The 17,875-nt window shown below is 35.7% G+C and overlaps 1 protein-coding gene across 1 annotated transcript in view; it reads left to right on the top strand.

The window, feature by feature from the left end:
- LOC114243095 (zwei Ig domain protein zig-8) overlaps positions 1-15,185 on the top strand; it is a 60,147-nt gene extending 44,962 nt beyond the window's left edge. The window contains exons 5-7 of the mRNA XM_089731827.1: positions 2,531-2,658; positions 9,104-9,272; positions 14,072-15,185. Of these exons, the coding sequence (XP_089587953.1) occupies positions 2,531-2,658; positions 9,104-9,272; positions 14,072-14,181 (407 nt within the window). The 3' untranslated portion in view covers positions 14,182-15,185. The remainder of the gene's footprint in view (positions 1-2,530; positions 2,659-9,103; positions 9,273-14,071) is intronic.
- Positions 15,186-17,875: the final 2,690 nt, after the last annotated feature.

The raw sequence follows: 17,875 nt of genomic DNA, 5'->3' as shown, positions 1-17,875 counted from the left end.
TGCAAGCCCACTATCTCGCAAAAAGAGGAGACGGGATAAGGGAGGGAGAGCTCTTCCCTCTCCGCAAAGATCCATCGCTGTCGAGCCGGGTACGGCCCATCTGAAGGGATAGAAGCCGTGCGGCCTGCTATAAGCACTAGCGCGCCACCCAGGAGTGATATTATCAAAAGAGCGACTGGTTGGCGGTGTATCGTGTCCGGACCTGGTAGGCTGGCTCTGGTCCAGCAGGGTTTTCCGGGATACCCGCGGCGCCATCTCATGGGCCTCTATACCGAGACGGCTGACATTCCAGAGCCTTCGTTTCATCTCGAAGGCTCCGTCAATCGGTCATCCTTGGGGTGAGCTGCGCGTCGGGTGGTAGTGTTGACCGCGGTAGCCCCCTTAGAATGCCCAGGTTCTGACCTCGGGGCGGATCGGATGCTAGGACGAGAGTGCAGGAGACTCGTTTAGTGATTAGGGCCCTAAATTCAATCCATTCGGTCCGCAGCGCGCTCTCAGCACCTGCGGACCATCTAGTCCCACATGACACGCGCGCCCCCTTGGGAACTTCGTAGGTTCGGCTCCCGGCCCAAAAATAGGCACTTTCTTTGATTTACCACTCAGTTTCCGTGAGGAGCGCTCTGATTTATATAAGATGACCTAGTCCTTTTTGTTTAGTACCATCGCACTAACCACCGCACAAGTCAATCAGGCCATACTTCCTGGAATTGTTACATTCATACATCTTGAAAGAGACACAATCTTTGCAACATTTTTTTTTTATTGCTTAGATGGATGGACGATCTCACAGCCCACCTGGTGTTAAGTGGTTACTAGCCCATAGACATCCACAACGTAAATGCGCCACCCACCTTGAGATACAAGTTCTAAGGTCTCAAGTATAGTTACAACGGCTGCCCCACCCTTCAAACCGAAACGCATTACTGCTTCACGGCAGAAATAGGCAGGGTGGTGGTACCCACCCGCGCGGACTCACAAGAGGTCCTACCACCAGTAATTACACAAATTATAATTTTGCGGGTTTCATTTTTATTACACGATGTTATTCCTTCACCGTGGAAGTCAATCGTGAACATTTGTCGAGTACGTATTTCATTAGAAAAATTGGTACCCGCCTGCGGGATTCGAACACCGGTGCATCGCTTCAACACGAATGCACCGGACGTCTTATCCGTTAGGCCACGACGACTACTACACACATTTCATTATTCGGTTCTGGAATGAAGCGCTATTATACTCATTCTTTCAAACGGAATTTTAAAAGATGTCATAGCGCTCAACATCACCTCAGCTGTAGTATTCATGTTGTTAATGAACATAAATGAAGCTCTCACCAAGGCAGCATTAGATGAACAAAAATAGGCTACGTAATTAATCCTTAATAACTCACGTAAATAATTTTAACGCAAGGTTGATCACTTTGGTTGATAAAGGTTGATAAGATTCGTAGTGGGTCCTAAATAATCCACATAAAATATTTAGTATGATGTCTTATGAGTCCGCATGGGTAGATACTACCAGTCCACCTGTTTCTGCCATGAAGCAGTAATACATTTCGGTTTAAAAAGTGGGGCAGTTGTTGTACTGTAAAAACCGAGACCGCACTCATGTCTATGCATGGGTAGCGGAATTTTTGTTGTAGATGTCTACAGGCTCCGGTAACTACTTAACATTGGGTGGGCCGTGAGCTCGTTCACCCATCTAAGCAATAAAAAAAGTACAAAATGATATTCAGACAGCTTTGCTGTCAGCATTCAATAGGCTCAGTACGAACCCTTTTCGAAGAATACACAAGAGATACAACACCTCATTTCGTTTCCTGAAGCAAATACGAACAAGTATTAAATAGATCTGTATTGAACGTTGTAAATTTGCTACGGACTTCAGTAAAACGAGATCCGAATTCTTTTACAAAAGGTTATATAGGTTTCCCTTTACAAGGTTCGCGCCTCAGTGATCGCTCCAAACCTTTCAGGCACATCTGTCTCTCAATTTCTTTTACTTGTTCAACTTTTGTCTGTTTGAACTAATGAACAAAAAGTCGTAAGATGTCTTCCGTGAAATATGCTTCTTATCTCAAGTACAATATGAGCACGTTTTTCATTTTTTCCTGTTGTAGCTTTTAATATTGAACACTTGAAACAGTTGGAAAATACTATGAATATTTCACTGAAAAAAGAAATCATAGCTTAGATTATTGTTTATAGATTTTTTTCTTGTAAGTTAAATGAGAATACGCTTAACCTGATTGTGAGTAGCCGTTATCACTTGTGTACCACCACAGTAATACCAGAACATAAGGAGTTTAGAGATAATATGGTGGTATGGTTTATGGGTCCAAATTCTAATCACTTGTTGAACTGCGATTGAGCATTGGCACAGAACTTACAAAATTTTAAATGGGAATTTATTTGGCGGAGTCCTTAATCTACCAACGACTTTCCGCTACGTGGCTAAAATCTTAATGGCTAGTAATAAATAGTGATATATCAAGATTCAATTCAATAAATAGGTACTTTTTTGTTCACAGAACCCGAGACAGAAGTATTGGGTGGACCAGATATATTTATTTACGCTGGTTCCACTATAAACCTCACTTGCATTGTTCGGCACACTCCAGAACCTCCAAGTACAATTAACTGGTCACATCGAGGGCAGGTAAGGCACTAGTAAGGATATCGTATTGCTAGGCATAGTTTCGATTATTTCATAAAGTGCAAGCTAGATTTCAAAACAGACTATTTATTTGTAGAATGTTAATAGCAGTAAAAATACGTAACTACGTAAGTACTATTATTAATTAAACAATTTTAAAATATTCTACAATATCAACAGTTCAAAATGAATAAGGCGGTAAAAACATGTTAATTTTTATGTGCTATGCAAAGAAAGGCCACAGATATTTTAATTTACTTATAGTTTTGAGCAAAATTTTATTACAAGGGCTTAGTGTAAGCCTACACGGATAGGTATCAGCATCCTACATATTTTTGTCACGAAGCAGTTATAGATTTCGCTTTGTAGGGTCGCACAGTCTTTAAATTATACAATTAAGACTTTGACCTGTGGCTCAATAATGGTGACGATAGTTAAGTTGTGATGCCCGGGCACCGATAACCATTTAACACAAGATGTGCCGAAAGCTCGTTCACATGTCAATTTAATTTTTATTCGTTAAAAAACATGACCGAAGAAAATCCCGTGCTGTTTATATTTTAAGAATGGTAAAATTGCATTTAGAAAGCCCTTGAAAGGTTTTGGATATTTAAACTTTAAAAAATTTTAATTATGAAATTGCAACATGACAAATTTGAAATGATAATTGCTGGAAATAATCAAAAGTTGATTGAGAATGTTAATTACTGGAATGTGATAACTGAAAATTCATATTCAGTTTCTATTTAATTGGAATTGGACGATTCGGTTAGAATTATTTATATTTCAAAAACATTATTGTGTTATTATGCACATGAATATTTTCGTATTGAATTGATATTTATTCCAATTACAATAGATTTATATATTATTATATTTATCTATCTATACTAATATTATAAAGAGGAAAGATTTGTTTGTTTGTTTGTTTCGAATAGGCTCCGAAACTACTGGACCGATTTGAAAAATTCTTTTTCCATTAGAAGCCGACATCGTCCCTGATGAACATAGGCTACTTTTTTAATTTTTTTTTTGATTTTTTTTTTTTGGTGTCATGTGTGTTTTTATGTTTCCGAAGCGAAGCGAGGGCGGGTCGCTAGTATATTATATTTATTTTTCACTTCAATCTCAATCTTTGGAGTATTTCAGTGAAAAGATAATCGATAGTGGGAGTTAACTCCAAAAGTCCTCTATACCATCAGCAAACTTTTGTTTACCCCAAAACATAAAAAAAATTATTATAGACTGAATCGTGAAAGAAAAATACTGTGATATTATACATAAATGTGTTTTGGTTCATCTATAAGAAAAAAGTGCAAGTTATTATAATAATGATCATAAAAAGCTCTATCACAAACGCTTTTCACGCTTGTTTAATATTTAAAAAATTAATTAGTGATAAACATTTAGCGTAAGTTTGAATGAAATCGTAATAAAAATTGTAATTAAGTAAGATGCTGTTAAGATATTGTGAACATTATGAAGTTAGAAACGTAGGCTCTTTTGGAGATTTATTGTCAAATAAATTAAGTTAAACAACGGTAGAGAAACTTTCATTTAGTGTTTTCACTTTTATTAACAATACATTTGGTGCTTTAAGTAAATAAACTTTGAGTAAGATAAATGTTTGTTGAATTGGGTTACTTTTGTAGAGGTTATTCACTCGATGGAAAATCTTTCCTTAATGTAAGGAAGATAGCAACGGATTTCCAATTTCACATTTCTTTGCCCTAAATCGATAGGTGAGCTCACTTAATGTCTTATCACAGCGTCACAATTCGAATACTTCCTCCAACCTTGACAAATGAGTTCAAAGACTCAATTGTGTTATATAAGGCTCTTTCTTTAGCTTCTTTTCCTTTTATCCGAAACGTATGAATGCTTCGCGGCATAATAAATAGACTGGATGGTGGTACCTATTGGCGCCGGCAAATAGTCCGCCCTATCTTTAGGTAAAAGGCAAATAATAATAAAACTTGTGGCACTCGGGGACTGCCGCGGTAAAGCTATCGCATAGCATTTTTATCAACTTATGCAATTATAATTAGACAATAATAATTTAATATTAAAACAATAATCAAATAAGACCACGCGAGAGAGAGATAGGCAAACTTTTCATGATGCGCCTGCAGTGCGACGTCACGCCGCGCGTTTATTCACAAACACTACACAAGCGCAATGTGTGAATGTGTTAAACGCGAGCTACATGGTAGACGGAGTGGAGGGTGTTAGGTTTTATTTTTGCTAATTGTAAATGCCACTGCTCTATAGCGGGTTCTCCAGTACCAGACTGTTCCAATAGTCAAAATCAATTTTCTAGTTCTACCTCTAAGCCCGTTGTAAACAACATAATGAAACCTGTGCTTACTAAAAACATTATTAAAATATTTAGTGATGAACTAGGAAAAAATATGGGTGTAGCGCTGAATGATCTGTGTTTGGGACAATCTGTCATAAATTATTGTATGCCTGGGGCTTCATGTACCCACATACTTAATAAAATTTTAAATGTGACTCATTGCCCTAACACAACAATAATTATAATGATTGGGAGAAGGGGAAATGCAGATATAAGAGATATAAAATATCAAATAAATCAATTATTAACACTACAGGTGAAAAAGATCATCATGTTTGCATTTCCATTTATTCAGAGTATGCCAGCAGAAAATAAAATAAGACATAGCATTAATGATTTCATGCAAACAGTTTCTAATGTAAATAATTATTATGTCATGACACCATGCAAATCAGAAAATACATTCTATACTATTGACATTAATTGCATGATAAAAAATAAATGTATTATTATGACAAAACCTAACAAATACTATTTAGGTAGCTACAATTTTAGACAAGTAGCAAACTCGCTACATTATTTTTTTACATATTTATCTAGCCATGAATTTGGCTAATCAACCTACTGCTTCTTTTGAGCAGGAAAAAAATATGACATTTATTAATTTGGAATCCGTTCCAAGTAATTTAAATTAAATCCTAAGACAACAGAGTTTACCTCTTGCAGTAAACATGATTTATTTGGACACAACCCATCAACCAATAATGTTTCTTTGAAAACAACTGTGATCAACCTGGTGCATCAGAACTTACAAGGTTTGATGGGTAAAGAACTTGAAATTGATTTGTTCCTAGATTTTAATAAAGTCAATGTTCTATGTGTAACTGAACATTGGCTTAAAAAATATGAATTAAATTGTAATTTTAAAAATCACCAGGTTGTGAGTTCCTTCTGCAGAGAGAATGCTATACGAGGTGGCTCACTGATCATTGTTAATAAAGATTATAAATGTAAGGAACGTAGAGACATTGTGAGCCTCTCTGTGGAACGGATTATTGAAATGGCCTGTGTAGAGCTTGAGCGATTCATTGTTGTAAGTGTGTACAGACCTCCTGATGCGTTATATGATTCTTTTGAAAATATTTTGGAAAATGTATTGCTAAAGCTTTCTGTCTCTAATAAACAAATTTTTGTATGTGGTGATTATAATATCAATATTTTAGAAAACACAAATACCACTATTAGATTCAGAACATTGTTAAAGTCATATAACCTCCCAAACTTATTTCTAGAGCCTACTAGGACAACGACCACATCGGCAACATGTTTAGATAACATATTTACAAATGTAACACCGATTAACAAAAAAATTATTAATCAATTAACATCAGACCATAGTGGACAATTTGTGTCTTTTGAATCTATTATGAATTCTAAAGATAAAAATACTCTTGTGATTGTTCCTATTAATAAAAAACGAATTGAGAAGTTTAGAAATAATATTAAGCAAGAACATTCAGAAATTATTTATAACAAAAACCCAAATTTATCATACCAGAATATGTTTGAGAGAATTAATATGGTCTTTACTGATGTATTTATTCCTAAAACTGTAACATTAAAAAACAAAACGGTGTTCAGCGAGTGGGCCACCACCGGAGTGTACAAAAGTAGAAAAAAATTGTATGATCTGTACTCTGAAAAAGCTTATAATAATGATGAAACATTTCATCAATATGTCAGGAACTATTCCAAACTATTTAGAAAAGTTTGTTTAGCGGCAAAATCTTTACATTTAAGTGATTTAATCAAAAATGCCCCTGACAAGATAAAGATGACTTGGAACATCATTGGTAGAGAAAGTGGAAAAGTCAGAAATAGCCATCAAGAATTCTCGTTAAAAATAGACGATAAATTGGTAACTAGTCATGAAGATGTGGCTAATGCTTTTGAAAAGTTTTTCTCTGACATTCCAGTTTCAACTACCACATCTCTAAATTCATCCCCCACAGCAGCTGAAATATTATTGCATAACCATGTCAAGAAATGCAATGAAATTTTTAAATTTAAGAAAATTAATTCAAACAATATAATAAAAAGTTTTAATAGCCTTAATGTAAAAAATACAGCTGACTTGTGGGGAATATCAGTAAAGGTTTTGAAGTCTGTAATAGACATTATTGCTTCTCATCTTGTTAGTATTTTTAATGATTGTATTAAGTGTGGTGTATTTCCTGACTTAATGAAACATAGTAAAGTGATTCCTCTTTTTAAATCTGGTAGTACTGATGACCCCTCTAACTATAGACCTATTTCAGTACTCCCTACGTTGAGTAAAATCTTTGAAAAAATTATTTTGACACAACTTTTAGAACATTTCAATTCAAATAACCTGCTTCATAATAAACAATTCGGGTTTACAAGGGGTCGCTCTACAACTGATGCAGGTGCTTATCTAATCAAAAATATATTTCAATCTTGGGAGGAATCGCATGATTGTCTTGGAATTTTCTGTGACTTATCCAAAGCATTTGACTGTGTTGAACATGAAACATTGGTGAGGAAACTACATCACTATGGTATTAGGGATGGTGCATTGGAACTTATTACTTCCTATTTATCAGGAAGGATACAAACAGTAGATGTGAAAGGAAATAGATCTTCAGGCACCACGTTGAAAATGGGTGTACCTCAGGGTTCCATTTTGGGTCCTTTTTTATTTCTAATATATATAAACGATTTGCCTAGTTTTATTGAGTCCCGACACGAGGTCGTATTATTCGCAGATGATACATCTTTATTATTTAAAATTAAACGACAATTACAAGTCTATGACGAAGTGAATGATGCGATTTCGTGTGTGGTTCATTGGTTCCGTATCAATAACCTATTATTGAATAGTAAGAAAACGAAATGTATTAAATTTACTTTAAAATGTATTAAATCATCTTTAAATGTGAGACAAGTAGATAGTAATGTAATTGTTTCTGAGGAATCATTGGAGCTTGTTGAGTCAACCGTATTTCTTGGTATAACAGTGGACTCCAAACTGCAGTGGGGACCTCATATTCATAAATTGGCGAGTAAGCTTAGCTCTGCAGCATACGCAGTAAAAAAAATTAGAATGTTAACAAATGCGGACACGGCTCGTTTAGTTTACTTTAGTTACTTCCACAGTGTCATGTCCTATGGCATTTTGCTATGGGGCAATGCGGCCGATGTAGAAATGATATTTATTCTGCAGAAAAGAGCTATACGTGCTATTTATAACATGCACTCAAGGGAATCCCTGAGGGAAAAATTTAAAGAAATTAAAGTTCTCACTATGCCATCCCAGTACATCTTTGAAAATTTGATGTATGTTCGTAAACATATTGAGGAGTTTCCTAAGATGTCGGACATACATAATAGAAATACTAGGAACAAACACAAGCTTGTTGTGCCGATGAGTAGGTTACATAAGATACGAAATTCATTCGGGTGTTTGTCTGTGCGCCTGTACAACAAAATCCCACAAGATGTTCAGAACCTACATATACATAGGTTTAAGAAAACTATTAAAGAACATCTGTGCAATAAAGCTTACTATAAAGTCAATGATTATCTAGAAGATTGCACAAAGTGGGAATGAGTTGCTCGCTCCGGGAATTTCAATATTGTAAAATTGTTATGTTATAATTACTTATTGTAATATGAATATTTAAAAAAATAATAATATTTAAAATAAAAATAAAAATCTAATATTTAAAAAAAAAAAAAAAAAACATGCCCGCTGAGTTTCTTGCCAATTCTTCTCAGGACGGAGGCTAATTCTTGTGAATTGGCGGTAATTCTTTTGACGTTCAACAAGTATGTACTTTCATTTATGTTGAATAAAACTTTTTTGATTTGATTTGATTTGATTTACGTTACGGAATTTCTTGATTTCTGTCGCCGCGCTTAAAGCCCGCGATAAAAGTTATGCATTAATGGATTTGAACATAGGTATAATTCTATATGTAAGCCTAATGATGTTTCATCTGTTAGGCCACGATGACTTATTACGTCGCTGAAATTTTCGTTCAAATCGTCAGACAAACTGAAAACCCAATAATTCTGTAGCGGTTTACGTTTTTTTTAACTTGATAATTTATTCCTTGTTACTAACAGACGATAAACTTCGACTCGACCCGCGGAGGGATATCGTTGGTGACCGAGAAAGGTGTTCATAGTAGCAGCCGACTATTAGTACAAGCTGCCCGCACGACCGACGCAGGCGCGTATCAATGCGCACCAGACAACGCACAGTCAGCTACTGCGAGAGTTCATGTGCTTACGGGTAAGACAACTGTACTTTTTAATACGCTTTTATTAGCTTCAGACGTTAGTATGTAACGGAATCTTTGAACATGATTTTGACCCCCTTCAAAACGTCGGATTGACTCGAAATTCGGTATACTTATTAAGGACCGATGACAATTCAATACTAAAAAAAAAAAATATTGAAAAAACTGAAATTAAACTAAAAAATGAAAAATAAATAATAAATAAGCTTAAAAAAACTAACAAAATAGGCTTTTATAGAAAATCCAACTAAACAATAGAAAATAAATTTTAATAAATTTGAATTAAAAATAGTGCAAGAAAAAATGATTTTATTGTAAAAAAAAGCGCGGGGTGCTTTTCAGGATATTATCAAAATAACCCTTCTACTCATATCTGTTCATAAAATATTCATAAATACTGATACCATATATACCATGACAAGAAAGCGTATTTTGTTTTTTTGTTCGTAAACATATTGAGGAGTTTCCTAAAAAGTCGGACATACATAATAGAAATACTAGGAACAAACACAAGCTTGTTGTGCCGACGAGTAGGTTACATAAGATACGAAACTCATTCGGTTGTTTGTCTGTGCGCCTGTACAACAAAATCCCACAAGATGTTCAGAACCTAAATATACATAGGTTTAAGAAAACTATTAAAGAACATCTGTGCAATAAAGCTTACTATAAAGTCAATGATTATCTAGAAGATTGCACAAAGTGGGAATGAGTTGCTCGCTCCGGGTATTTCAATATCGTAGTACTTGTTACGTTATAATACTCATTGTAAAAAAATCATATTTAAAAAAATAATAATCTAATATTAAAAAAATAAATAAATAATAATTTCATATTTAAAAAAAAAAAAAAAAAAGACCTGCCCGCTGAGTTTCTTGCCAATTCTTCTCAGGACGGAGGCTAGTTCTTGTGAATTGGCGGTAGTTCTTTTGACGTTCAACAAGTATGTACTTTCATTTATGTTGAATAAAAAATTTTTGATTTGATTTGATTTAAACTATTATTTATTACACTATTTATGATTAAATTAACTTTAAATGCAGATGTAATTAGATTAAGGTCATCACTTTTATCAAGCCCCTGTTTCTATCGTAATAATATCTACGACTAACTCAGTTGCACAGTAGTTCACTCTACTAGGGTCGAGTTTCAATTCCTAATTTGGGCAAACATTCGTGTGATGAACAAGTTTGTGTTTGCTCTTCTTCTAAATGTTTATTTTTTTTATTTGTTGGTTAGATAGTTGGACGAGCTCACGGCCCACCAAGTGTTAAGTTGTTACCGGAGCCCACAGACATCTACAACGTAAATGCGCCACCCACCTAGAGATATAAAGTTCTAAGGTCTCAGTATAGTTACAACGGCTGCCCTACCCTTCAAACCGAAACGCTGCTTCACGGCCGAAATAGGCATTATTACACGGCAGAAATAAATAGTGATTATTATTTACACATTTCCCAGCACCATAACAGATTTTGAATCTGATCTGAAAATTGTACAAAATAAAATTGTTTATTTGTTACACAGCTCAACTGTTGATTTAATAACTAGCTATAGTGAAACAATTTTGAGACATAAGTTGTAAGGTCTCAATATTTATACCTGACTATATAAACGTTTATAAGTATGTATTTCGGTCTCTGAATTCCTTAATACAGAATATCCCAGTTTGTAGCCGGATTATTATCGAATGGTACTTACTACACACATATTAATTCTGCACCTCCACTAAAAACAAACAGTAAACAATTTGAAACTTCTCGTGGTACTTGTTTTAGCAAACATTTAACTTTTGCTTCAAACAACGGATCCGTTTCCAAATAAACCTCGGAACGAAGTCCTAAATTACGCTTTGCTATCAAACCACGATGTGGCTTCAACAACGTCACGTGTACTTTCGAACGTGTTTATAGATACCGGAACACATGAACGGCTTTGTTCGATGCGAATTAATTTATTTTTGTTCTTATTTATTTATTGTTAAGATGCGTGGACGATATCACGGCCCCCGGTGTTAAGTGGTCACCGGAGAGTATAGATAGAGTGGAGTGCAGAGTATAGATGAAGTCGTGGCCTAAAGGATAAGACGTCCGGTGCATTCGTATATATCAAGTGATGCAACGGTGTTCGAATCTCGCAGGCGGGTACAATTTTTTGTAATGAGATATGTACCTACTTAACAAATATTCACGATTGACTTCCACGGTGTAAAAAAAATAACATCGTGTAAAAAAAATCAAACCCCAAAAATTATAAGTTGCATATTTAGTGGTGATAGGATCTCTCGTGAGTCCGCACGGGTAGGTACCATCATTCTGCTTATTTCTGCCGTGAAGCAATAATGCGTTTCGGTTTGAAGGGTGGGACAGCCGTTGTAACTATACTTGAGACCTTTTTTTTTTTTTTAACGCTGGGGAATCCATTTACGGATACCCGGTCCGGGGGGGTTACGAACTATACTTGAGACCTTACAACTTATATCTCAGGGTGGATGGCGCATTTGCGTTGTGGATGTCTATGGGCTCCAGTAACCACTTAACACCAGGTGGGCTGTGAGCTGGTCCACCCATCTAAGCAATAAAAAAATATAAAAAAATGTGGGTACCGTTATTCACATGATCTGTGGTGAAAATTTAAAACGGGGTTTTTACGCATTTAAAAAAAACTTTTTTTTACAAATTTAAGATAAAATAAATAACAATTTCAATCGATATTTTTTTCGCATCACGAATAGGAGCAGTCAGCCAGAACAAACCGAAGTGCAAAATTAAATTTTAATGAGACTTCTATTTCGTCACTTGTGGGCTACATCATTTACCGTCTTTAGACCCCTAATCGCCTGCATTTGGATACATCTATTTTAGCTAGTGTAAGAATAGCTTAACTTACAATCTGATATTATTACAATATGCTGTATTCTAATAATATCAGATATGAACGTAAACCTAAACAAAGAACGAGACAAAATAGGCAATCAACAAATTCAATTAACCATTAGGACGATATTGAATATTCATTAAACGTTTCACACAAAATAATTCAGATTTGGAACCAATAAATGAAGTTATCCTTAACTGATATTACTGTAACAGTTTCAGAATAGCTTGCTAATAAAACGTATTATTAGTGAACTAATTCAAACTTGTATTATGTTTATTGGTCTCGTATAAATGGAAATAAATTAACTTTGTATTGTTTGTAGGGTAAGCCACAAGATCTCGTAACAAAATTGTTTCACTATAGCTAGTTATTAAATCGTGTAACGAATAAACAATTTTATTCTGTACAATTTTCTGCTGGATTTGCTGGAAAATGTGTAAATAATAATCACTATTTATTTCTGCCGTGTTATAATTCTGCTGTGAAGCAATCATGCTTTTCGTTTTGAAGAGTGGGGTAGCCGTAACTGTCTGAGACCTTAGAACTTATATCTCAAGGTGAGTGGCGCATTTACGTTGTAGATGTCTATGGGCTCCAGTAACCGCTTAACATCAGGTGGGCTGTGAGCTCGTCCACCCATTTAAGCAATAAAAAAAATCACTAGTTTGACGATAAGCTTATAAATAAGTCAAGCACGTCCTTATATCATGAATAACATATTTTTGCGGAGGTAACATGTGTCATCCAGAAATTATGTTAAATTATGTGGGCTAGACGTACGTCGGGTCAAGCCTAGGGACATTATTGGAATCACAATGAACTGAAGTCTTTTCATATGGTGGGTTCATTTTGAAGAAAATTACGTGATGGTTTTTTTCACATTTTCGTGACAGCACAGTTGATTGGCAGCTCAATATTAGACGCACAATGGCTCTAAACAAATATTTTCTTTTATATGGGTACCAATAATTTCAACCTACACATAATTTAACAAGGATGCTTAATTTTTCTTCTTAGACTAGTGAGTGACACACGCATTGTTTTTTTTTCTTCTTTTGTTACCTATTCGCTATTAGTCTATGGGGCTAACTATGCCCAGGTGGGTAGTTGAGCTCACGGATTCAACCTGAGATAGTTTGCTAACACTAGCCCCAGCAAGAGAAGTGCTTCGCAGAATCTTCTTTAAGTATCAGGTTTTTAGTAACACGGCCGCCTCATCTTTCAAACCAGCATTCCAGCGCAATTTTGTTTCGCGACAGAAGAGTGGCACCTATCTATACGAGCTCACTCACAAGATACATCTATACATACTTAAATATATTATATATATTACGCACAGGGCGTCTTATCCTTTAAGCCAGTCTGATTGTTACAGCTATTCGATTTTCAACTCTGCTGTACAAAACAATAGTGTCAGTTAGCTCCTAAATATAAAAGATTATGATATTAATAGAACGAGGCGCTTGTCAATGCCAGCTTGTGAGCAATAGACGGCAATGACAGTCATATTCATAGTTTAGATGTCACAGAACTTCGATTCAAAGTAGCAGAATTTCTTGGTGCACAAAACTAAGACAATTCAAATGTAGCAATGTTATTTATTATAAAAAAGAATCATTATAATGTTCTATTATGATGATATTGATTATGAAAATTTATTGAACCCTAAATTTATTACGCCCCATGTGCGTTCAAATCCGATTTTTCAAAACCTACTTACTTGTAACTTGTAAATTGTAATCTACTTGTCTTATAACTTCAGCAAATTGAGATCAACCTTATGATTTGCAAAGGTATTGACATTGTTATATTCATTCTAGTCTAAGTTATTAGGTTAAAATAATTAATTAAGTATGTTTTTTTATTTTTTATTGCCTGACTAACTTTTTGAAAATCTGTTTTTCTTTGTTAGGAGAAAGTCCAGCGGCGATGCAGGGTAGTGCTCACTGGGCGGACAGATTCCGGCTACCAACACTCGTCTTCTTTGCAACCATCGTATACCTAACAATATTGATACCCTGAAACAATTTATAATTAAAATTGACTATGTGCGTGTCAAGCAATTTCCTAATTTACGAACGGAATTAAAAATAGGACGAATTTTGGAATGTGCTTTATGCAATAGAAATTTGTTGTGCGTTTATAAAAGTTTTTTTTATTGCCCTACATTCGGTCAAACGAACTCACGGCTCTCCTGGCGTGGTTACAAGAGCCAAGAACATTACAACTTAATTGCCCATTCTGAGATATGAGGTTGAAGTCACAACTTTTTTTTTTTACAACAACCTCTTCCTTCCTTTCAAATTAGAAAACAACGATCTATAATTTTTTTAATGTATGAGCGAAAACATTTAATTTTAAAGAAATTTGTTGATATTGCGTTGAATTAGTAATCGTGTTGTGTTTCAAAATTTTATGTAAATAAATTGATTTAATTAGATGTGTGACATCGAGACTGTTATTTGTTAATATGTTTAGTTATTTAAAAACTAGTTGTCTAGACTGTTGTAAATTAATTATTACCCTTAATATGCAAAATCAAACTCACGATGAATAAGCGCTATTATTTATCAGGCTCTTTACTTTCGTGTTTGAATACTTTCCCGATATTTCGGCGCTGTTTCAAGTGCCATTATCTCTGGTAAATAGGTAAATAATAGTGTTTATAACATAAATAGGTGCGTAAGTTTAAAAACAATTCGTAACGATAAATAAAATAAAACTTCTCTAAAATCTAGTGTTATCTCCATTTAATTTTGATAAAACCGTTTCCTCTTTGTGAAGTCGCTGTAATGATTGTAAATAGTAGCATAAGCAGAGCGAGTTAGGTTTGTATCTCACAAAGCCTGGGCAAAACCAGTGCCAACGTCGCATAGAGATATCCTTATATCAGGGTAAGTTTGTAAGTTAAGTTAAATTAATGTGAATTCAATCATTCCGTGTGTAATTAACAGTTGTAGTAGAATATTATAGACGTATTATTGACTTTAAAATAAAACGTTGGAATAAATTAAACGAGATTTTTATAATTGCGTTTTGTTGTGATTTTCTTTATTTTTTGTACTTTCGATTGTCTCGTGAAGCCGCTACCTTTATTTCCGGACAGGGAGCCGAACCTCATATGAGGCGTCCACGCCTAGATAGTACACGGGGTATGTGAGACTTGACGATCTGTAGATATCGGTAGTAGATCGTAGACCCAAGGTTGTTTTTAGAGACCTACAACCAAACGACTTCCCTTGCACCCGACGTCCGAGGTCAGAATCCGGGCAGGGTATGGAGGCTCCCATGGTCAATATGACAACCAGACTTGCGGCGCCACTTCAAGGACATCCGACCGATGGCTCATCGAGGCGATCTTGGACAACCAACGACACAAGCTTCCGCGACACGGTGGCCCGTCAGGCCATACCAGGATACACCACTGGGTCAGAATCAGGCTGAACCAGGCTGCAACTAATGCAGTTCCACGACAGCGACGACGGCAACGCAGATCGTAGTGAAGCTACAACGTACCTTAAGACATCAGGTCAAAGTCTGGGTTGTATTATTCAATACCTAGCCAGCCTTCAAACCTAAACAAATAACTACTTTATGACGGAAGTCGTCAGTGACGGGATCTTTGACTTTTCAGGAAATTTTCTGTTATTATTATTATTATTTACTGCTTAGATGTGTGGACGAGCTCACAGCCCAACTGGTGTTGAGTTGTTACTGGAGCCCATAGACATCTACAACGTAAATGCGCCACCCACCTTGAGATATAAGTTCTAAGAGTCTCAGTATAGTTACAACGGCTGCCCCACCCTTCAAACCGAAACGCATTACTGCTTCACGGCAGAAATAGGCAGCGTGGTGGTACCTATCCGCGCGGACTCACAAGAAGTCCTACCACCAGTACCTAATTGCGCAAATTATAATTTTGCGGGTTTGATTTTTATTACACGATGTTATTCCTTCACCGTGGAAGTCAATCGTGAACATTTTTTGAGTACGTATTTCATTAGAAAAATTGATACCCGCCTGAGATTCGAACACCGGTGCATCGCTCAACACGAATGCACCGGACGTCTTATCGCTTAGGCCACGACGACTTCAAACTTGATTACTTGACAGCTAACATATTATTATCATCGAAGTCCTGTGTTAATCAAAGACCTCGTGATATCATTTTATTACAAGCTATTGCTTCTTCAATGCTAACGTCCTTCATAATTCAAGGTAAGTAAATATTGAAAAAATAATACTGTCCCTCTCTACTCAGGAAATAGCCACAAGGCTACATCGCAAGTGGCCCTAAGCTTTTAGCCTAGTAATGTCGTATGTCACAGATCCTGTTTTATGCCTTATGTGAATAAAATAGATCGGCACCTAAGTAGAACATAAATTCTTCTCACTCAAGTAGTAAACATTATCTAGTGATGTTTTAGCTTAAATACCACTCAATACCGTCTTATTTGGACCATTGCCGAAACGTAAAACTTTATAGGAAAAATAACATTTATTTAATCACATAAGATAAATGTGTGTTGGTTTTGTCAATCTGCCATGTTCGGCGAGTATGTTCGCTAACATTAAAGAGGCAGCGAAGCATGTATTTCCATACAAATACACTTCCTTAAAATGTTTTTGTATGGGTTATTTCTCAACATTCTTATTTTGCGAGCATGTCAAATACTCGTTTGGGATTAGTCTTTTGTCGAAATTTTTTTTGTGGCAAGAAAAACAACGTTTGTTTCAATTTTATATAATTTTTATGGAGCTATCTATGAGTTTACCGTTTTCACAGTAAGCCGTTTTTTCTTTATGGTATTCCTTCTGTTTATGAGCCCACATCGGTGGGTACCACCACCCTATCTATTACTGTTCTGAAGCAGTAATGCGATTTAATGGTGGGGCAGCACTGTAAAAAACTAACTAGAGCTAAGTGCTCAAGTTTATTAGTGAGTAAGCTCATTTAAAGTGATTGATGTCTATGGTCTCCGGTGACCACTTAGCACCAGGTTTTTTTAAACAGCTCCATCAATAGTCCTCTGGGCTTTACTACTCATTGGTTCCAGATCGGAACCAATGAGTAAAGCCCAGATCGTTCTAAGATATCGTTCCTTTTAGTAGTCGGTCATATTTGTTTAATTTCTGATAATGTGCCCGAAATCATTAAAAATCCGAAGTCATGTGGTTGAGTATTGCGATGAGGTTTAGCTTTAGGAGTATGACACATTGGTTTGTATTACTGTACTATAACTTTCTCTACTATCATATCTCAAAGAAATCTTTTTGCCATTCCCAGGTTCACAAAGATCTCGGATACAGCGCCGTAGCGATCGGTAAATTAGTATCAGCTTGGTTTTCGATTTGTAAATAGAGAATCGGACTTGCCTACCAACACTTTCCGTTTATTTTAGAATAATAAAAATTTCACTGTTTATTTTCAATTACGTAAGTATTTTACAAGTAAAAGCTTAGCCTAGCTTATTACTGCCACGTAGCAATCACACGCTTCGGATGGATCCTAAAGCATTGTGGTTAAGTATTTTTTTCGGTTTTCGCGATTAGTACACACAATTAAAATGCCCACTGAGCCACACACCGGTTCTTAGCAGTGAAAAAAAAAAAAAAATCGATCCGGTGGTAGATTCTGCAAAGCACTGTTCTTACTAGGGCTAGTGTTAGCAAATTCTCTCAGGTTGAGCCCGTGAGCTCACCTACGCGTCCG

The sequence above is a fragment of the Bombyx mandarina genome, chromosome 12 (genome assembly GCF_030267445.1).
Source record: "Bombyx mandarina strain Sakado chromosome 12, ASM3026744v2".
In the NCBI taxonomy this organism is placed as follows: domain Eukaryota; kingdom Metazoa; phylum Arthropoda; class Insecta; order Lepidoptera; family Bombycidae; genus Bombyx; species Bombyx mandarina.
Note: the sequence above shows the minus strand (reverse complement) of the source record. Positions and strands in the feature narration are given on the sequence as shown.